Source organism: Capra hircus, chromosome 10, assembly GCF_001704415.2.
Source record: "Capra hircus breed San Clemente chromosome 10, ASM170441v1, whole genome shotgun sequence".
NCBI classification, from domain to species: Eukaryota; Metazoa; Chordata; class Mammalia; order Artiodactyla; family Bovidae; genus Capra; species Capra hircus.
The window spans coordinates 60231478-60253934 of NC_030817.1; the positions used below are offsets into that span (position 1 = coordinate 60231478).

A 22457-nucleotide genomic window follows, 5' to 3' on the forward strand; every position below is an offset into this window, starting at 1 on the left:
ACACAACTGAGCGACTTCACTACTCACTACTATATGTTTTGTTATATATTATATATCATATTATTACACATTACAGTATAGCGTAAACATTACTATTATATGCACCGCGAAATCAAAAAATTAATGTGACTTGCTTTATTGCAATATTGGCCATATTTCAGTGGTCCGAAACCAAACCTATAATGCCTTTAAGGTATACTTGTGTATCTGTGATCAAGGTGAATCATGGCCCCATCTAGTGAAATTGATGTTATTCCTCATCAGGTTGAGACTATTCCCACCATCTTTGATGACACCTTCTGAGTACTTGCTAAGGCATTTGTGACTGCTTCATGAATGCTTTTTTGTATTTTAATTATACAACAACCTGTAGCTTCACTATCTATAATAAATTTGGAAGGTTATATTCTTTGGGCAGTTTATTTTCATTAGGCTTCTCCCTTCTTTTTTATTAAAAAGATTATGTTAAATTTTAAAAAGATTTTCTAAATCCTCACTTTTTAATGGAAAAAAAAAAAAAGTTGAAGTGTTAGTCACTCAGTCATGTCCAGCTCTTTGCAACCCATTGACTGTAGCCCACCAGGCTCCTCTGTCCATGGAATTTCCCAGGCAAGAATACTGGAGTAAGTTGCCGTTCCCTTCTCCAGTGGATCTTCCTAACCCAGGGATCAAACCTGGGCCTCCCCATTGCAGGCAGATTCTTTGCTGTCTGAGCAAATAAGTATTTTAGTTTTTCCCTGTAGTTGTCTTCCACTTGCCAGGATACAGGATTTTTTGTCTTCCAATTTTTTTATTATAAAACATTTTTCTACTTTTTAAACATAGTCTTAACAGCTTTTAAATATCTTGTCATATTGATATAATTTATTTAACACTTTCCCCAATTTTTACATTTAGGCTATTTCCAGTTTTTTTTTGTGTTGTGAATAAGCTGCCGTTTAAGCATGTAGCTTATGGTTTTATTGAGTTACTACATTAGGCCACAGAAATAACCAATTGTGGGATTCCTTGATCAGAGGATATTATGACCTTTATTGATTTTGCCACATAACTGCTATTAAAAGACAAATTGCAAGTGAAAATAAAAATAAATAACTTTGTGTTTGGCTTCTGAAATATATGTGCTTTTTCTTAATAAGCTACACCGTTTGTAGATTTGCCTCAACCAGGTGCAACTTGTTCAACCGGTGGTCATCAAGGTGTTAACTGATTATTTTAATAGTGCCCTCTGCAGAACCATCAGACAGAGTTTAAAGTTGTTCCAGATCCCTTCATTGTGTTTCAGACTTGGAGTGTTTAGATTTATTTATTTCACAGTTGATGCTGGGTCAGTGTAAGGAGCATTGTTGAGATGTAACTCAAATGCTTTTTAACTTCCTCTCTGTAGCCTTCATTGGGGTTTTAAGAGACATTTCCTTTCTCAATTTTTAAGAAAATTTAAGAAAAACATTTAGGAAAAACAATAAATTATATTTTATTCTATTACAGGGGAACATTGTTCTTACAGATTATGAGTACCTAATTTTAAATATCCTAAGATTTCGAACTGATGAGTCTGATGATGTTAAATTTGCTGTTCGTGAACGCTATCCAATTGATCATGCTAGAGCTGCTGAACCGTTGCTTACCTTGGAAAGGTAACATGTTTTGTTTATTAACTCATTTCATACTCTATTAGATAGTAAAATAGATTATACGTCAGGATATGAAAAAACTTGTCACATAAGGAAATAATTTGTTTACTTGAATAAAATAAATTTGGACTGCTTGAATTATATAAACGTACACTTGAATGTAAGTAGTTAAGCCTTATTTAGGAGTAGCAGGTGTATACTTTTTAATCTTAAGTTTGTTGTTATGTCAGATGTTTATAATTTCTTGGTGAATTGAGGGGCTTATTAGCTATTCTTTAAGAAGACAATGCATCCGGTCCCATCACTTCATGGGAAATAGATGGGGAAACAGTGGAAACAGTGTCAGACTTCATTTTTGGGGGCTGCAAAATCACTGCAGATGGTGATTGCAGTCATGAAATTAAAAGACGCTTACTCCTTGGAAGAAAAGTTATGACCAACCTAGATAGCATATTCAAAAGCAGAGACATTACTTTGCTGACTAAAGTCCATCTAGTCAAGGCTATGGTTTTTCCTGTGATCATGTATCGATGTGAGAGTTGGACTGTGAAGAAGGCTGAGCACGGAAGAATTGATGCTTTTAAATTGTGGAGTTGGAGAAGACTCTTGAGAGTCCCTTGGACTGCAAGGAGATCCAACCAGTCCATTCTGAAGGAGATCAGCCTTGGGATTTCTTTGGAGGGAATGATGCTAAACTCCAGTACTTTGGCCACCTCATGCGAATAGTTGACTCATTGGAAAAGACTCTGATGCTGAGAGGGATTGGGGGCAGGAGGAGAAGGGGACGGCAGAGGATGAGATGGCTGGATGGCATCACTGACTCGATGGATGTGAGTCTGAGTGAACTCCGGGAGTTGGTGATGGACAGGGAGGCCTGGCATGGGGTCTCAAAGAGTCGGACATGACTGAGCGACTAAACTGAACTGAAGAAGACAATGGATATCTTGGCAGAGTGTGAAAGGAGATAGAAATTCTGGTTTAGTTAAAAGAAAAGGAATATGGTGAGGTAAGGTTCTGACCGTAGCTATAATCTGACTGGAAGACTTTGCTGACTAACAGGCTACAACAGTGGTTTTCAACGTTTAGCGTGCATCAAGATCAGCTAGAGGGGCTTGGTAAAATACAGACTCCATGCACCACTCCCCCTCTAGTTTTTGATTAAGTAGTTCTGGTGTAGGTCCTGGGAATATACATTTCTAAGAAGTTTGTAGATGAAGTTGATGCTGATTAGGGGGTTGTAATGGCCCACAGCATCCTTGAGTTCTTTCTAAATGCTTAATTAGGTAAAGCCATTTCAGGTGTTAACGTATATTAACAGGGAGGGATAAATTGGGAGATTGGAATTGACATGTACACACTACTGTGTACAAAATAGATAACTAATAACATGCAAAAAGCACAGGGAATTCTACTCTACTGTTTAGTGACCTATATGGGAAAAGAATCTAAAAGAAAGAGTGGATATATATGTAGGTGTAACTGATTCACTTTACACCTGAAACTAACATTTTAAATCAACTATACTTCAATAAAATTTTTTTTAAAAAGATGGTAACACCAGTCTCCACAAGCTACATTTAACTATTGCATAAAAATGTGTCTTTTCATGTCATACGAGCACACTGATGACAAGCAGTATGACTTAGTTGAAAAAGTATTGGGTTTCTTTGGAAAACTTGGTTTTGAGTCCCAGCCTGCTGTTCAGGAACCTAGTAACTTAGATAAATTACTTTTATGACTCCCACCCCCCGCCCCGCATCCCCACCTTTTTGTTTTTAACCTATAAGCTACTCTTATATTTTAGGATATTTTGAAGATCAGGTAAACAGATGCATGTCAAAGTATTGTGAATATTTCTGTAAGATCTATTAAATATAAAATAATAAGGGGTGTGTTAATTTTGTTTCACAGATTGACTGAAATACTAGCCGGTGCACCCAAGGGTGAACTATTGAAGAGAGTTCTTAACCCATTACTTCGTGAGTAATCCTACATAGAGCAACAAAGTATTTGTTAAATAATATGGTTTTCAGGAATATATTTAACACATTCAGATCTAGTTCTAGTAGAAATTTAAATCTAGTAGAAAATTAGAACAACTTGATAAATGTAGAAAGGAGTTTAAAATGATCTTTAGAGTAAATAGAGGTTTATTTTCAAAGAAAGAAAACTTTATTATACTGTATGAACTTTGACCATTACCTTTTAGATCTTATTTAGCAGCAATACAGTTATATAAACTTATAGTATGTTATCTAGTACTTGATTGCTAGCTGTAGTTTTCTAAGAAATCAGTTTTTTTCAGTGTCATAAGCTTTTTGGTTTGTTAACCCACTTAGCTTGGTTGGGTTTTCTTTGTTTTTGCTTTTTGATTTTTATTGGTGAGTCTCAGAGGATTCCAGGATCTGCCTGGTACTGTTGATAACCAGCATAAAGATTTTCCAGTAAAACTTTATACTTGAGAAAAGTCATCACTTATCCCTGTATTAAGGAATCTGAAAAGGACATATGAGAAGACAGGTACCATTGATTACTAAGGGAGTTACTCTTCCTCTCCTATGAAATTAGAATGCATTAAGAAGTTATCTTTAAAACTTTCCATAAGTTAGTATAACATGTGAAATTTGTAAGTTTGGATTTTTCAATAGAAAAATTTTTATTCTCTTCATGTGGTATATTACATTAACCAGTTTTCGGATGCTAAACCAACCTTACATCCCTGGTTTATAATCCTTTCATATGTAGCTAAATTCCATTAAATTCTTGTAACTTTTGCACTGACTTCCACAGGTTTATTGTCTCAAATTTTTATAAGTAATTTCTAGTAACTGTCATTTCTGATAACATTTCAAAATTAGTAAACTAATTGTTATTTTCACTGGTTACTGCTATTGAGTAAATGACTTATATTGGGATATACATTAGTATTATATTTTGAATGTGAAATTTTATAGGAAAATACTACAAATAATATCCTTTGCTTTTATAGCCTATGGGCCAGCTCTCATTGAGCACTGTCTTATAGAAAACGGATTCCCTGCCAATGTCAAAGTGGATGAAAAATTTGAAAGTAAAGGTATATATGCATGCTACAAGTTTTGCCCATTTTTATTTATTTCATTTTTTAAACCTATGAAAATTATTTCTGGTAAAAGTAATCAGTGAGTGCATAGTTTTAAAGTTTGACCTATGAGTATTCTGTCCATATGATATTCCTGACTTTGTACTCTAATGTGACATTTTATCCCTAGTAACATGCAGTTTAATCTTTTGATCTACCCTATTACCTTTCAATTATGAAATATTCTCCCTCCCTCCCTCTAAATTTTTGAAGGGGTTACTGCACTTGAGACAATCTCTGGAGGCTTGAAGGAGTTGAATTATTCACCTTCAGACTCAGCACCTGAGGTGCTTTTAGAAGTAGCATTATTTATGCATTTTAACTCTGTAAGTGCTGTGCTGTGACTATATAGTGAATTAGGCTTTTGTAACTACTTAAATTCAATTTCTAGATTAATTAAACCTAAATTAACTTCCAGATTAGGATAATAAAAAATTATAGGAAATATAAGGAAAATGGAAGATTTGGTCTTTGACAAGTTTTTATCTGCAGATTCTCATGTAAAATTAAAAAAAAATCATTTTTGCTATTTATGTTTTGGGATTACATATTATTTCTTAAGGTTTAGGGATCATTTTTATGCTGTCAAATTTTTTGTGAATTTAAAAATACAAACGGAATGGTTGAAATGAATGATTTAGTTTCTGAAATATATGAATTCAGTGCAGTCTGGTTCAAAATGCCAACAGGTGGTATTGCTAATTTTGATATTATACTTCCTTTTTAAAAATGAATCTGATCTGTGCAATAAAAAGCATATAAAAATGTTCAGGAAAACTCTGGAAAATAATAGTAATGATAGAGAATAATCTTTTCATAGATTAAAATGCATTATGAAACTGTAGTAATTAAGTTTTGGGAGAAGGAATACACAGCATAAAGAATTCAGAAACATGCCCAAATATATGTGAGACTTCAGCATATGAACAGAAGTACCTTTCAGATCATGAGGGGAAAGATGGATTCAGTAAAAGCTGTTGGGACAACAAGTGACCAAGATATATTCTTATTTAATACATTGATTATAAGCATGAAATAACTAATATTCTTAAATAACTATTATTTCATAAGCATTTTCTATTTTCTGCATAGATGTTTAGTAATGGCTAATGGACAATTGATTGGTACTCATTCTTTCCTTTCTTATTTCCTTATTAGATGTTGAAAAAGTACTTGTTTGTCTACAGAAAGCAGAAGAGTATATGAAAACAACATCCAGCTTCAATGGAAAGGTAGTGCCACATAATATTTGCTATATATTGTTGTGGCTTAGATATTAGAATTTTCATTGAAGGATCAGCATATGTAAATTTTTTGTTGTAATTTGGAAATTTAACACCTATAATATGCTTATTCTAGGGTTTTTTTTTTTTTTAATTGCTGTTGGTTTCTGATTTTTGTTCTGTTCCTTAAATCTTCTACAAAATACTGGGTCAGTATCAGCACTCCCAGAAATTTGAGGAATTTGAAGATATTTCCTCTTAGGTTGATTTTTAGATAGAAAAGCACATTTTAATTTGCTATCACTTTCTAAAAATTTACTAGCATCTTTTTAATTATTAAATATCTGCTGAATTATCTCATATCTTATTTTTCTTTCCTATTCCAAGTATAACTTCACTTACAAAAAGGTTTGGGAAAAGTTCTGATTAATTATAGCTAAATTCAGTCCAAATATACCCATCACCCAGTTATTAAAATGAACTAAAATTTCCTACCAGCAGTGTGAACCAAAGACTTTTTCTGCTGGAAGTAAAGTGCTTTTGGCTCTTTTAAATTTCAGAACATCTGAAAAATGGAAGAAAAAAGCAAAATGCACATGTATAATCCTACTACTTTATCAAATCATTAAATTCATTTTCTTTATTCCCGATTTTCTCTTGTCCATGTGAATTAGTAGGTTCTAATGATTCTTACTGATCCTTAAAAACATCATTTTGAGAAGTGATACAATCAATAGACAAATCCTACTGATTATTTTTAACTAGAATAATTTTATAAGCTAATAAAGTCAATATCATTCAAGGAAAGTCAGTCTTTGTTAATTATAAATAGAAATTAGTTTTAATGTTGGATTTTTATAGGGGTATATCATTCAGAAAAGAGAAATAAAACCAAGCCTGGAAGTAGATAAGCCAACTGAAGACATACTCACGTAAGTATGTAGGCATGGGTCTGTTTGCTTTGGGTGTTTATTAATGTTCTTGAATGTGATATAGTAAATATGTTTTACAGGTATGAGGAATTTCATCCTTTCTTGTTTTCTCAACATTCACAATGTCCATATATAGAATTTGAATCATTTGACAAGGTGGGTTTTCTGATTCTGTTTTTTGACCAGTTAGCATGATATGAATTAGATTAATCCAGCTTCCTTTGAGAAATTGAAAATATTTTTGCTCTACAATCACTATGAATCTGGACATTAAAAATCAGTGAGGTCACAGATACAGACTGTTGGAAAAGTTTGTTGCCACTTTATTTTAAGATGAAGGACCAAAGATCTGAACTTAATTTGATTCTTGACTGTTTAACTGTATAATACATTTACTGGAAATCTGCTCAAGTTCATCAAGTGGTTATGAAACAAAATGGACTCTAAAATTCTGTATATGAAAGTTGATGCAGAGACCATATTTTTCGGGTTTTTTTTTCATCTGGTTGATTGTCTTTTTCTTTTTTTTTGATAAGGCCGTAGATGAATTTTATTCCAAGATAGAAGGTCAGAAAATAGATTTAAAAGCTTTACAACAGGTATGGTATTATTAAAAATATTTATATTAAACCTTAAGTGTGGTTTATATAAAACCACACTTTAATATAAATAACATTTAATATAATTTATTATATTAAATTTATTTAATATAAACTGGACTTAAGTGTGGTTTGCTGGGTAGGTGATGCTCTCATACAGGAATGGGTAGACTTTTAGAAGTAGTATGGGAATGCCCTAATCTCTTGGAATATTGATAAAGGTCCAGGGGAACCAGTGTTAAACAAAAACCCCACTCATTTGCTTTATCAGTGTATAAGATACTCTCTAAACCAGAAAATACAGTGACAAGGAGGCCTGTTATTTATTCCCTAGTATGATTTGCTTTATTACAACTACCCAGAGCTTCTCAAACTTTGCTGTAAAAGGAATAGTGTTTCAAGGAGGAGATTTTTAAATGGGCCAAAGGAGTGAAAATGAAGTGAAAGTTGCTCAGTCATGACCAACTCTTTGCGACTCCATGGACTGTAGCCTGCCAGGCTCCTCTGTCCATAGAATTCTCCAGGCAGGAATACTGGAGTGGGTTGCCATGCCCTTCTCCAGGGCATCTTCCCAACCCACAGATCAAACCCAGGTCTCCCGCATTTCAGGCATGTTCTTTACCATCTGAACTACCAGGGAAGCCCTGGGCCAAAGGAGAGGGAAGGTTTTTCAATACATATATTAAAGTGGGCTTTTGAACTAGACCTTTAATATGCTTTGTGTGCATCATGACTCCTCAAGGAAGGTTTAATATGCTATGTTTTCCCAGCACATCTGACCATGTTTAAGGGGCTTTCACTGCAGAGAAGTTTTAGAAAATGACCACAGTCACTCTTGAGTTCAAGGAGATTTGATTTTTAAAAATATTCATAAGATCTTAAAATATATGTGCAAAAACTTTACGTGAATGCCTGTGTCCTCCCCACCCTCAGGTTTTTTTTTTTAATTAGTAAAAATCAGAATTTCAAAGCAGGTGGGTTACCAGTTACATAGTATGATTGCCATATGGTGGCAGCACTTTAGCAAGTAAACATGTTTAAGGGTAACATTGAACCCCATATTTTTATGTGCATCAGAATACACATGGATTATATTAGCAATTGTTGTACATTCTTTTAATAGTCACCATTCTTACAATTTAAGTATTTTTAATATTATATCCAGCATGCAAATATTCATTAATTGGTGATGCTGTGACTATTGTGAAAAATTAGCTCCCATATCAGTAAGTTGTGTGGAACTTAAAATGTAAGTTCTAGGTGATAAAATGCTACACAGTCATCCCTCACTGCCTGCAGTGGATTGTTCCAGGAGCCTCTGTGGGTACCAGAAATCCCAGGATTTTACAAAATGGTATAGTACAATGAATATAGTCAGCCTCCCATATCTGTAGGTTTTGTATCTGCAGATACTGAGTACTGACTATATAAAAGGTCAGATAACTACCATCAACCTTTGTATAGTAAATTTAGGAAAAAGAATAGATACAAATAAGAGAAATTAAAAGCAGCAATAAAATAAAAAGATGCTATTTTAGGAACTCATGCTAAGGATGCATTCCCCCAAACTTTACATTTATGTCATAGGGAAAAATGTCTTGAATTCTCCCTTGAATAACGCAAGGGCATTAGGGACATATCTTAAATATACATTCCTATATAGCAAATGGGAGGTAGATGGTCAGAAGAGGTAATTTTGGATCATGAAACACTTTGGGGTAGGATAGACCTGGGGAGGTGGACTACAGGGGGCTTTAGCTGGCTAGTAACAACGTTGAGGAGGCAGAAGTAGGGGTGGGAGAGTGAGTCTCAGGAGATAAGAGAGAGAAGGTGCAGATGGTAGAAGAAATCTGATTTTTAAAAATTCTATTTTGTCAACAAAAGGAAAAACAAGCATTGAAGAAATTAGATAATGTCCGAAAGGATCACGAAAACAGATTAGAAGCTCTTCAGCAGGCTCAGGTACCATGTTTAAGCTTTCTTTCAGATACTTTTTAAAAAATGGAAAGTTTAACTGGCATTGAAACAAATTTTTTTTTGGCTTATTTCTTAAGGAAATAGACAAACTTAAAGGAGAACTTATAGAAATGAACTTACAAATAGTTGACAGAGCCATTCAGGTTGTTCGAAGTGCTTTAGCCAACCAGATAGATTGGACGGAAATCGGGTTAATTGTGAAAGAAGCCCAGGCTCAAGGAGACCCTGTTGCAAATGCAATCAAAGAATTAAAACTACAAACAAACCATGTAACAATGCTGCTAAGGTAAGTTTGATTCTTAGTTAAGCAGTTAATGTTTATTTTATTATTAAAACTGGATTCTTTAAAAATTTATTTGAAAATTTTTCTTTGAAAATACTGGGAAACATTAATTTACATTAAAATAATGCAACTTTTTAAGTACTGTAGACCATTTATGATTTCATTGAGAAAAAAAATAAGAAAGTGATGTCATTGACGTTAGTGAAATACTATTGAATATTTTTAATAGAAATCCATACTTGTTATCAGAGGAGGAAGATGACGATGTTGATGGTGACATCAGTACTGAGAAAAATGAAACTGAACCACCAAAAGGAAAAAAGAAAAAGCAAAAGAATAAGCAACTGCAGAAGCCTCAGAAAAACAGGCCGTTGCTTGTTGATGTTGATCTCAGCTTGTCAGCGTATGCCAATGCCAAAAAGTAAGTCACAAATTTAAGTATAAATTAAATTTATTTTTTGGCTGTGTTGTAAGACATGCGAGACTTTAGTTCCCTGACTATCGGAGATTAAACCTGTGTCCCCTGCAGTGGAAACATGGATTCCTAACTACTGGACTGCCAGGGAATTCTCATAAGTATAAGTTTTAGGTACAATATTATCTGCAATAAATCTGTTAGGGTATTAAGGATAAAGAGGTATTATTTTGACTATATATACTTTGGGGTGAAATACTTTTCAGAAAATATTTTAAAACCTTGTGCATTATTTAACTTTTTCATATACAACATACAAAACAAAGTTACATAATGTGCAAAACTTGTTCTTAATTGTTTGAGAGTCTGTAAAATTAGGAATAATGTAAACGGAAAACTAAAGTGTAAAGATTTTATCTAAAATTAAGAGGTACATTTTTCTAGGTATTATGATCACAAGAGATATGCTGCTAAGAAAACTCAGAAGACTGTTGAAGCTGCTGAGAAGGTACTTAATATGTCTTAGAGTAAACGTTCATTGTTTTTCTCTGCCTTATTAATTTAATGGACTTAATTATTTCTTCGCAATCTCAAAAATGATAGTGATCTCTGTCAAATCCCTTATGACTATACAGTGGAAGTGAGAAATAGATTTAAGGGACTAGATCTGATAGAGTGCCGGATGAACTATGGATGGAGGTTTGTGACATTGTACAGGAGATAGGGAGCAAGACCATCCCCAAGAAAAAGAAATGCAAAAAATCAAAATGGCTGTCTGAGGAGGACATACAAATAGCTGAGAAAAGAAGAGAGGCAAAAGGCAAAGGAGAAAAGAAAAGATATACCCATTTGAATGCAGAGTTCCAAAGTATTAGCAAGGAGAGATAAAAAAGCCTTCCTCAGCAATCAGTGCAAAGAAATAGAGGAAAACAATAGAATGGGAAAGACTAGAGTTCTCTTCAAGAAAATTAAGACATACCAAGGGAACATTTCATGCAAAGATGGGCTGAATAAAGGACAGAAATGGTATGGACCTAACAGAAGCAGAAGATATTAAAAGAAGTGGCAAGAATACACAGAAGAACTATACAAAAAAGATCTTCACGACGAAGGTGTGATCACTCACACTCATGTAGAGCTGGACATCCTGGGTATGAAGTCAGGTGGGCCTTAGGAAACATCACTATGAATAAAGCTAGTGGAGTTGATGGAATTCCAGTTGAGCTATTTCAGATCCTAAAAGAATGCTGTGAAAGTGCTGCACTCAATATGTCAGCAAATTTGGAAAACTCAGCAGTGGCCACAGGACTGGAAAAGGTCAGTTTTCATTCTAATCCCAAAGAAAGGCAATGTCAAAGAATGCTCAGACTACCGCACAATTGCACTCAATGGAGAAGGCAATGGCACCCCACTCCAGTACTCTTGCCTGGCAAATCCCATGGATGGAGGAGCCTGGTAGGCTGCAGTCCACGGGGTCGCTAGGAGTTGGACACGACTGAGCGACTTCACTTTCGCTTTTCACTTTTATGCGTTGGAGAAGGAAATGGCAACCCACTCATGTTCTTGCCTGGAGAATCCCAGGGATGGGGGAGCCTGGTGGGCTGCCGTCTATGGTGTCACTAAGAGTCGGACACAATTGAAGCGAGTTGGCAACAGCAACAGCACCAGGGAACATTTCATGCAAAGATGGGCTCAGTAAAGGACAGAAATGGTATGGACCTAACAGAAGCAGAAGATATTTATTAAGCAGCACACAGTAGTAAAGTAATGCTCAAAATTCTCCAAGCCAGGCTTCAGCAGTACGTGAACCGTGAACTTCCAGATGTTCAAGCTGGTTTTAGAAAAGGCAGAGGAACCAGAGATCAAATTGCCAACATCTGATGGATCATTGAAAAAGCAAGAGAGTTCCAGAAAAACATCTATTTCTGCTTTATTGACTATGCCAAAGCCTTTGACTATGTGGATCACAACAGACTATGGAAAATTCTGAAAGAGATGGGAATACCAGACCACCTGACCTGCCTCTTGAGAAACCTATATGCAAAAAAAAAAAAAGAGAAACCTATATGCAGGTCAGGAAGCAACAATTAGAACTGGACATGGAGCAACAGACTGGTTCCAAATAGGAAAAGGAGTACATCAAGGCTGTATATTGTCACCCTGCTAATTTAACTTATATACAGAGTACATCATGAGAAACTCTGGGCTGGAAGAAGCACAAGCTGGAATCAAGATTGCCAGGAGAAATATCAGTAACCTCAGATATGCAGATGACACCACCGTTATGGCAGAAAATGAAGAGGAACTAAAAAGCCTCTTGATGAAAGAGGAGAGTGAAAAAATTGGCTTAAAGCTCAACATTCAGAAAACTTAAGATCATGGCATCCAGTCCCATCATGTCATGGGAAATAGATGGGGAAACAGTGGCTGACTTTATTTTTCTGGGTTCCAAAATCACTGCAGATGGTGACTACAGCCATGAAATTAAAAGACGCTCGCTCCTTGGAAGGAAAGTTATGACCAACCTAGATAGCATATTCAAAAGCAGAGACATGACTTTGCCAACAAAGGTCTGTCTAGTCAAGGCTATGGTTTTTCCAGTAGTCATGTATGGATGTGAGAGTTGGACTGTGAAGAAAGCTGAGTGCCGAAGAATTGATGGTTTTGAACTGTGGTGTTGGAGAAGACTCTTGAGAGTCCCTTGGACTGCAAGGAGATCCAACCAACCCATTCTAAAGGAGATCAGTCCTGGGTTGTTCACTGGAAGGACTGATGCTAAAGCTGAAACTCCAATACTTTGGCCACCTCATGGGAAGAGTTGACTCACTGGAAAAGACCCTGATGCTGGGAGGGATTGGGGTCAGGAGGAGAAGGGGGCGACAGAGGATGAGATTGTTGGATGGCATCATTGACTTGATGGACATGGGTTTGGGTGGACTCCGGGAGTTGGTAATGGACAGGGAGGCCTGGTGTACTGTGGTTCATGGGGTTACAAAGAGTCGGACATGACTGAGCAATTGAACTGAATTGAACTGAATTATTTCTTCCATTTTTTAATGATGTTTTCAAATCCAGAAATAGTTTTCAAATATAATTTTGCTTAAAATGTGTATATTTCCAGTATTTATTTTCTCCCCTAAGCCTGTCTTCACTGGATTTCTCTATCTCAGTAATTTCCCCTTTGCTCAAGTTAAAAATGCTGGTGTCATCTTGGAGTCTTCTCATATTCAATAAGTCCTATTAAAAGAAGTGAAGTGTTTTTTCTCTGTTCAGATCTTCCAGTTTCTTCCCATTTTATTTAAGACACTGTAAAGCCCTTTTGGCCCATCAGGTCCTTCATGATCTGCTTCCCTTTGATCACATCACCTATCCTGTTACACGGGGCTTCCCTGGTGGCTCAGTCAGTGAAGACTCCACCTGCAGTGCTGGAGACGAGTTTGATCCCTGGTTGGGAAGATCCCCTGGAGAATGGCAACCCACTTCAGTATTCGTGCCTGAAGAATCGCATAGACAAAAGAGCCTCGTGGGCTGTAGTCCATGGGGTCACAAGAGTTGGACATGATTTGGTAACTGCAGCAGACAGTTACATACTCTTTCCAACTACAGTGGGATCTTAAGCTGTTCCTACAACAGTGGCCCATGCTACTTTCTCAGGGCGTTTGCACTTGCTACTCTTTCTGCCGAGAACGTTCTTCCCTCAGATTTTTTGTGGTTGGATCCCCCTCTTCATTCATATGTCTACTTAAATAAGCCTTTATCAGAAAGGCCTTTTTGGACCACTCTAAGTAAAAATACGACTGCCCTCAGTTTCTCTTTACTCTTTGTTTTTCTTGTTTAAAAACATACACCCCAACGTATGATTATCTATCTTCCCTCTAGAATGTAGATTGTATGAACGTGGAATCTTTATCTGTTTTATTCATTGCTGTGTCCCAGTCCCTAGAATATTGCCTGGAACCTAGTCACACTAAAATCTGTTAAATGAATGGCCTTCATGACTTAACTTCTATCTTCCTCTCCAACCTCATTTTTTGACACTTTACCCTGTGATCATACTTGCTGATCAAGCTGCCCTTTTCCTTATCTTTTTATTCTTTGCGTTGGTAATTCCACTAATCCTTCAGGCTTTAGCCTAAGTGCCATTTCCTCAGAAATACCTTTGACCATAATCAATTATAAATCTGGACTCCCTTGTTATACTCTTGTAGCATCCTTTGTAGCATTTACCATGTTTATTTGAATAATTATGTATTTATATATCTCTTCTCCTAGACCCCAGTGACTTATTCATTGTTGTGTGTCTAACATCTAGCCCCAAACCTCCTGTATGGTTGTACTAATTATCTGGCAAACAAGTGAACTGTTTGAACCGTGCCCCCCCCCGCCCGCGCCCCCTTTTTTTTTTGTAGGTCTTGAGCAGATATTTGTTTAAAATCATTTTAATGTTTAAAGCAGAGTTTTTTCATTACCTTCATGTGCATGTTGTGTGTATTAATATATAATGTCATTTCGTGACATCTAAACTATTTCTTGCCCTATCATTTACTTGGTATTATTTAAATAAAATTTTCAGCAAATTACTTAAAAACTCTTTTCTTATAAATAGGCATTCAAATCAGCAGAAAAGAAAACAAAGCAAACCTTAAAAGAAGTCCAAACAGTTACCTCTATTCAAAAAGCAAGAAAAGTATATTGGTAAGTGTTCATTTTTGACATATATTTTGTTTTTATCAAACTTCTACATGCACATTGTTTAGAAAATCAAGCAGTTCTACAAAGCTTGTTAAAAACCACTAACCCTGCAAACTTTTGTAGCTAGTGGTCTCAGAGTGTGATATGTGGGCTCCCAGGAGGGCAGGCTCTAATAGTTGTGGCCTATCGAGTTGTTGCCCATGGACTTAGTTGCTCTGTGGCATGTGGGGTTAGTTCCCTGACCAGGGATTAAAACCATGTCACCTACATTGCAAGGTGGATTCTTTACTGCTGGACCACCAGGGAAGTCTCTGCCTGCTCTTACTGCCTCCTCTCTCAAGAAAGCTTTTAGTTCTTTTAGCTGATTCTTTTGCTATGTACTTTCATTTCTCTTAGTAATGTATTGCTGCCTAATTTTTCTGTTTTATACTCTTAATAACTTCCCATTATGGAAAGATGAAGATTTTATTCTTTTCATTTGTGCTCCATTACATACACACACATCACCTAGCTTCTCAATATAGTTACAGCATAATTTTGTCAAGATTGATATTCTGTATTGAGTATTATGGATATTTAAATTGTAGTCACAGCTGGTTCATACAGTATTCTGCTTTGTTTTCCTTTCCTGCTCAGCATTTTATCTTCCCTGAAGTTAATAATTGTCTTGTTTCATTTACTTTCTTTTTCTTTTGTTCTTATGAGTAATCATGTTCAAATTATCTTCCAAGTATGTTCAGACAGTTGGAATCTTATCAGTATCATCTCCTCGCTGAAGTCTTCCCTGGAGCTTTTTGATCTACTTTGTTCTAGATGTTTTCTCTAAGCATTTTAAATTCTCGTTTTATTACTATTCTGCAAGTTCTCTTTAACCTCTCTCTCCTGAATCTCAAACTTCCATTTTCTTTGTTGATGGACTGTGTGGTCTAGAATCTTCATGAAAAGGGGGTATGTAAGAGGTAAAATTTTGAGGTCTCCAATGTCTAAAAAAATTATTTTACTCTTAACAGTTTGGATGGGTATTGAATTCTAATTTGAAAATGTTTTCCTCAGACTTTTGAAAAGGCATTTTCCATTGTATTAACTTTCAGATTTGATCTTGAAGTTTGGTGTCATTTGACAGTTGAATTTTAATAGGAAACTTGTTTTTCTGTAAACTTCTGGATCTTTTTTTTTTTTCTCTTAATTTTCCAAAATTTCACAAGAAGGTTGGTAAGGATGTTTTTATCCTTATGATGGATAATTTGTGAGCATTTTTCGTTTGGAAACAGAAATTTTCTTGAACTATTTCTTAGAAAATTGCCTACCCTCTGTTTTTTGTTTTGCGTTCTTTTTCTTACTTTCTAAAAGTCTTATTTTGTACATATGGGACCCCCTCAACAGTTGTCCGGTTTCACTGGTTTTTTTTTCCATCTCTCTCTTTTTGTTCTGTATTCTGAGTTTTTTTTTCCACTTTATCTTCAATCCTTCCATTGAATTTTTTGATCTTCTGTTCCTATCATGTTTAAGTTTTGAGCTATTTTTGGTTATTTCAGTGTTACTTTAAAAATTTCTGTTTTTTAACAGTATATTTCTTTATAACAGAATAGTTTTGCTGTATTACATTTTATTTAATATTCTTTTCTTAATAGGTCTGTCTTCTCCAAGTTTCTTTTTCTATTTTTTGGTTTTGTCTCCAGTGTTCACTTGTGTTAATGTCTGGTGATCCTTGACTGTCTGCTCATGTTTTCTAGTAGAACTGTAAAATGCTGATGGGAAGTTCTTTGTGGTTTGTTGGACTTGTAAAATAATCTGTGTGGTCCATTTTCTGTGCAACTCTTAATGTCTTTTTGCCACTTTTTGCCTCTTCAGCTGGTCTCATTTCCTAGAAAAGTTTCTTTTGCTTATGCTTGTAAAGTGAAGACTTGGTTGTCTCCGTTTTAGGGGACCAGTGGAAATAATAAGCTAGAGAGTCTTAGTATCCAGTATTTCATACATTTACTTAATTGCCCTATTTTTACATATTAATATATGTAATTTGTGATTTATTTTCCCTAGTCCAGTGATCCTCTTTGTACCCTTTTTATAGGTTTAATTTCTAGCTTTTCTGTTAGAATGTTGAAGGGGTAATTGCCACCATGTTCAAAGCTGGAAAGATCTAGGGAAGTTGTTACTTCTTAATCAGATTTTTAGCCAGCCTTTCTGTTTTAAACTTCATCTTAAACCTATTTCTAGCAGTACCTTGTGCTTTTTATGGGTCACACGAGCGTAAGTTGATTTGTTTCTTGACTTTTTGCACCATCAGCTTAGGATTCAGCTTCTTGAGTCAGCTCACTTGTCCATTTATTTTCCAGCTTTCAAAATGTTTTTTCTTTTTTCTTTTTTCTCTAACATCTCTTGAATATCATTATGTGTAATTTTCATTTCTCATAATGCTTTTGTTAGCTATTGATGCAAGATTATATTATCTCATAAAACAACTGAGAAGTGTTCCTTTGTCAACTGTCCTTGATGGAAGTCAGCTGAGATTTTCTTTATGGGAAAGTTTTTCATTACAAATTCAAATTCTTTAGTAAATAATAGGACCACTCAGATTTTCTGGTTTTGGCTAGCAGTGCTTTTCTAAGATGTTGTCTATTTTGTCCAAAGTTTGAAATTTATTGGCAAAAAGTTTATTAATATCCAACTTAACTTTCTTTTCTCTCTTTTGGCTGTACCATGTGGCATGTGGGATCTTAGTTCTCTGGCCAGGGATCAAACCTGTGCCCCCTCTAGTGGAAGCGTGGAGTTTTAACCACTAGTTCATCAGGGGAGTCCCTCCACTTAACTTTTTAATATCCCTAGAATCTTTAATTACTTCTCTGTTTTCATTCAAGGATTATTTGTGCCTTCTCTTTTTCTTAATTAATCTGATCAGAAGATTTTCAGTAGTATTAGGATCCTTAAAAAACTAGTTTTTAACTATTGATCTCCATATTATATATGTAATATTTTAAGAATTATTTTCATCTTTGTGCTTTTCTTTGGGTTTTTTTTTTTTGCATTTCTCTTTCTGGTCTGGAAACAGAAGCTTAGTTCATTGATTTTTTTTTTCCCCTTCCCTCAGCTTCTTTTCTAATATAGTTAAGCAATAAATTTATATCAGCATGGCTTTATCTTCATCTATAGCATTTTGTTGTTTAGTATTTTCATTATCTTTCATGTCAAGATATATTCTCATTTCCAATGTGATTTCTCCACCCATGCATTATTTAGAAGTATATGTCTTACTTTCTGAACATATTGAGAAGGGGATTGGTTATATTTTTGTTACTGATTTTTAGCTTAATTTGTGTAATAAAGATGATATTCTGTATCTCAGACATTTGACGTTTATTGAAACTTGCTTTCTGGTCCAGTCTATTTATAGACAGCTTTATTTATAAATGTTTCATGTATAATAGAAAAGAATGTCTTTTCTAGAGTTATTGAGTACATTTCTTTAAATATCAAGTCATGTTTATTAATCATGTTCAAATTTTTGGCACCTTTGATTCTTTTTAATGATTGTTTTTCCAGTTACTGAGAGGGATGTGTTGAATATCATACAATTATGGATCGTCGCTCCTTTTACTTTTGCATTTTTGCTTCATATATGTTAAGGCTATCTAGTTAGGTGATACCAATATAGAACTGTTTTCTCTTTTCAGTAATTGAGCCTTTTATTACTTTTAATGAAATGTCCTTTTAACTTACATCTATTTTATCTGTCTACACGAAATGTTCAGATTGTTTCAACTGGTTTTGGTTAGTGTTTGCATGGTATTATGTTTTGCCGTCATTGTATTTCAACATTTTTATATCCTTATGTTTTAAAGGATATATATATATATCATTTTTTTCCCAGTCTGACAGTCTTTGCACTTTACCTGGGAAAATGACTGTGTGTGTGTGTTCGTCACTCAGTCGTGTCCAACTCTTTGTGACCACATGGACTGTAGCCCACCAGGCTCCTCTGTCCATAAATTCTACAGGCAAGAATACTGGACTGGATTGCCATTCCTTTCTCCAGGGGATCTTCCCAACCTGGGGATCGAACCCAGGTCTCTCTCATTGAAGGCAGATTCTTAACCATCTGAGCCACCAGGGAATCTCCAAGAGAATTGACTATGTTTATATTTAATACAGTTTCTGATATATTTTGGTTTAAATCTACTGTCTTACTGTTTGCTTTCTATGTGTCCCATTCTCTGTTCTTTTTTGTCTTCCTTATTGCTTTCTTTTGATGAGTTGACTTTTTTTTTGGCCTGTTAGTTATGCATTCCTTTGCTAGGATGATTACAAAATACATCCTTAATTTACCTTTCTCATTCTTTGTGTCCTTATTGGATATATGTCATTTTACAAACCTTTTTACCATCAGTGAGGAAGTGGTTAAATCCATAGTACATCCATTCAGCAATGAGGAAAATATATTTTTAAGTAAAAAGAGAAAAAAAGATGCAGAACAGTGTGTTGTGTCTAAAGAAAAGGTTTAGAATAAGCAGTTTATTTTAGCTTTTTTATATATAAAGAAATCTTTGAGAGGGGTACATCAGAAGCTAATGGCCCCCTTGGTCAGCAGCAGTGGTAGAAGATAGAGATGTAGGATCTGTCACTCTACATTTCCATATAGTCTTAAAATTTGAGCCATGTATATTTATTACTTAATAAAAAATCATTTTAGAAAATAAGAGTAGAATCCTTCTGCTGTTATATTTGATATAAGAGAGTTTAGTTTAATGCCTGTGCTCAACCTGTCATTTTTTTTTCAATATTTATTTATTTGGATACGCCAAGTCCCTTAGTTGCAGCATGAGGGGTCTAGTTCCTTGACCAGGGATCGAACCTGGAGAGTTAGAAGAGTCTTAGCCACTGGACCACCAGGGAAGTCCCCAATCTATCATATTTAGCCAGGAATTTTAAAATTGTAGGTTAAATCATAAAAAGATTATTTTACTAGTCATATGTAGCATAGAAATATTTATGTTCATCTCATTTTCTAAATATCATACAAATATACACTCTTCAATTTAAAAAAAACAAACCTTATTTTGTATTGGGGTGTATAGCCGGTTAACAGTGTTGTGGTAGTTTCCGGTGAATAGCAAAAGGACTCAGCCATACATATGCATGTATCCGTTCTCCCCCAATCCCGCCTCCCATCCAGGCTGGCACGTAACATTGAGCTAAGTTCCATGTGCTATACAATAGGTCTTTGTTGGTTATCCATTTTAAATTTGACAGTTACACTCGTTTTATCAATGGTGGTATGTATTAACCATGAAAATCCAAGTTAATTTGCTTCTTCAGAAAAGTAATTTTACACTTCTGATGACAGTTTTTGGTTTTACATATTTTAAATGTAAAGAATGTCATGTATATAAACTTTAAGTTGATCAATTGAGGACAAAGAATGTCATATATGTAAACATTCAGTTGATTGAGGACAGAATGGGAAAACAATTTTTCTTTCTTACCTGCAGTCCCAAAGAATATCCAGTGCCCCACTGAAAGAGAGCTAAACCTAGGGACCAGGTGACATTTTATGTTTTTTGTAATTCATTATTACAACTTCAATCTAAGACTGTCTATATGGGAAGGAGATAAAGAGAAAACATTTTTTTAAACATAATATTAAATTGCTTTCTACTAAGACTGTTTTAAGAATATCCTAAGGCAATTTATTACAAGTTTTCAGTAAAATTCAGCTTGATATCTTAAAAGAAATTAAGCCATCAAGTTGTCTTAACCTACACATAGGAGAGCCTTCTGGTTCATTTTGTTGAGTAAAAGGATCTGAATTCAGGCAACTATGAAGGGGAAAAAATGTTAACTTTTTTCTTTAAAATTTGGTAGGTTTGAGAAATTCCTCTGGTTCATTAGCTCAGAGAACTATCTAATTATTGGTGGACGAGATCAGCAACAGAATGAAATAATTGTGAAAAGATACTTGACACCAGGTAAGTAAGATTAAAATTCTAAAAATTTTTTCTTAAGTAATTGGATTGGTTATCTCAATGTTAGGTGTAGATTTTTAATTGGTAGAGTTTCATGGTTTATGGTTGAATATGTGCTTTGATACTTAAATTTTCATTTTAAGTGAATATTCCTAAAGGATTAATGCTGAGCTAATCTGTAGTATTAGATTTCTGATTTTCTGCTACATTAACAAAATAGCTTTTAATTTTCCAAGCTGGCTGGACATCAGATTTTTTAAAGCTTAATTTTTAAATGCTGAAGTTTGCAAACGTTTTATGCATTTAGAAACAGGGCTTCACCCCTGTGTTGTAAGGACTCTCATTTGTTTTTGTTTGCTGATAACCATCACTTCACTGTGGCTGAACCCTCAGTATGGGTATCAGAAATCAATAATCAATAACAGAGCTAATCTCATGTCCTTTGAGGATCCAGAAGCAGGAAAGAAAACAACAGGGTTCAGGTTATATGGTGCCCAGGGCTTGCTCTCTGTCTTCTCTAACTCTCTTCATTGTGAGCTGAGCCTTGGAACTCTATGGGATTTGCTCTTCTTTGAGTTTCAAATCTCAGATGAACTATCCATGGCAAACAGTGGCTGCTCATTTTTTCTGTTAGAAACCAGGCACTTTACTTTTCCCTAGTTGACCATCATCCATGCATTCATCTATTTCCTCATTTATTTGTCATCACACATTTCAGAATAAAACTAGAAGTCCTTGTTGTGGCTTGCAGGGTTCCTGGCTTCTTCTCTAGTCTCATTTCTTACTTACCTTCAGTCTGGCTTCATGATTGTTTGTCACATTTGTCAACCATCTGTGGTCCTTAGGACCTTTGTTTGCATTTGCTACTATGACTCACTCATCACCAGGTGTCTCTCACCAATCAGCAGGCTAGCCTGGGCTCGCTTATATGGTAACTCAGCAAATTTCTGAGAGGAAAAAGAAGAAGCATACAAGCCTGTCTAGGCCTAGACTGGGAACTGGCATTTGGTCATGTCTGCCACATTCTCTTTGTCAAGGGGTAGGACCATATTTGAGTGACAGGGAAGTGGATTCCACCTCTTGATGCAGCTTCAGGGTCATAGAGCAGAGAGGTGTGGACAGAGGGAGGGAGAAGAACTATGACCATTTTATCTGCCTTATTAGCATAGCTTTCCTCTGAGGAGGCCTATGAGAAATCCTCCCACGGTGGGAGATGGTCTTTTCTTTATTTATTTTCTTACACGTTTTGGGTTTTGAACGCTTTAAACAATAAGTAAACAATTTCAACTTAAACAGAAATAAGACTTACAGTAGTATTTATTTGTTTTAAAGGGGACATTTATGTCCATGCTGATCTTCATGGAGCAACTAGCTGTGTAATTAAGAATCCAACAGGTAATGTAATTCATTCTGTTATTCAGAACTTTAATTCTTTTGTTTAAACTATTTTTAGTATAAGAGAAAAAACACTAATAGGGGTAAGGGACACTTTATTATAATGATGTTTCAGTCCATCAGTAAGATATAGAGTAGAAATAAAACAGAAAGACTGTAGAGAAAATCAATAAAACCAAAGTTAGTTCTTTGAAAAGATCAATAAAATTGATAAACCTTTAACTATACT

The 22457-nt window shown here is 35.1% G+C and overlaps 1 protein-coding gene across 3 annotated transcripts in view; it reads left to right on the plus strand.

Moving 5' to 3' along the window:
- Nucleotides 1-22457, plus strand: part of NEMF (nuclear export mediator factor) — a 54290-nt gene that overhangs the window by 12199 nt on the left and 19634 nt on the right. For all 3 annotated transcript variants that reach the window (XM_005685629.3, XM_005685630.3, XM_018054373.1), the window contains 14 exons: nucleotides 1489-1637; nucleotides 3546-3613; nucleotides 4624-4710; nucleotides 5914-5987; nucleotides 6840-6910; nucleotides 6991-7066; nucleotides 7447-7509; nucleotides 9394-9471; nucleotides 9564-9772; nucleotides 9999-10190; nucleotides 10629-10692; nucleotides 14791-14879; nucleotides 20733-20836; nucleotides 22166-22228. In XM_005685629.3, coding sequence (XP_005685686.2) covers nucleotides 1489-1637; nucleotides 3546-3613; nucleotides 4624-4710; nucleotides 5914-5987; nucleotides 6840-6910; nucleotides 6991-7066; nucleotides 7447-7509; nucleotides 9394-9471; nucleotides 9564-9772; nucleotides 9999-10190; nucleotides 10629-10692; nucleotides 14791-14879; nucleotides 20733-20836; nucleotides 22166-22228 — 1387 coding nt within the window. The remainder of the gene's footprint in view (nucleotides 1-1488; nucleotides 1638-3545; nucleotides 3614-4623; nucleotides 4711-5913; nucleotides 5988-6839; nucleotides 6911-6990; nucleotides 7067-7446; nucleotides 7510-9393; nucleotides 9472-9563; nucleotides 9773-9998; nucleotides 10191-10628; nucleotides 10693-14790; nucleotides 14880-20732; nucleotides 20837-22165; nucleotides 22229-22457) is intronic.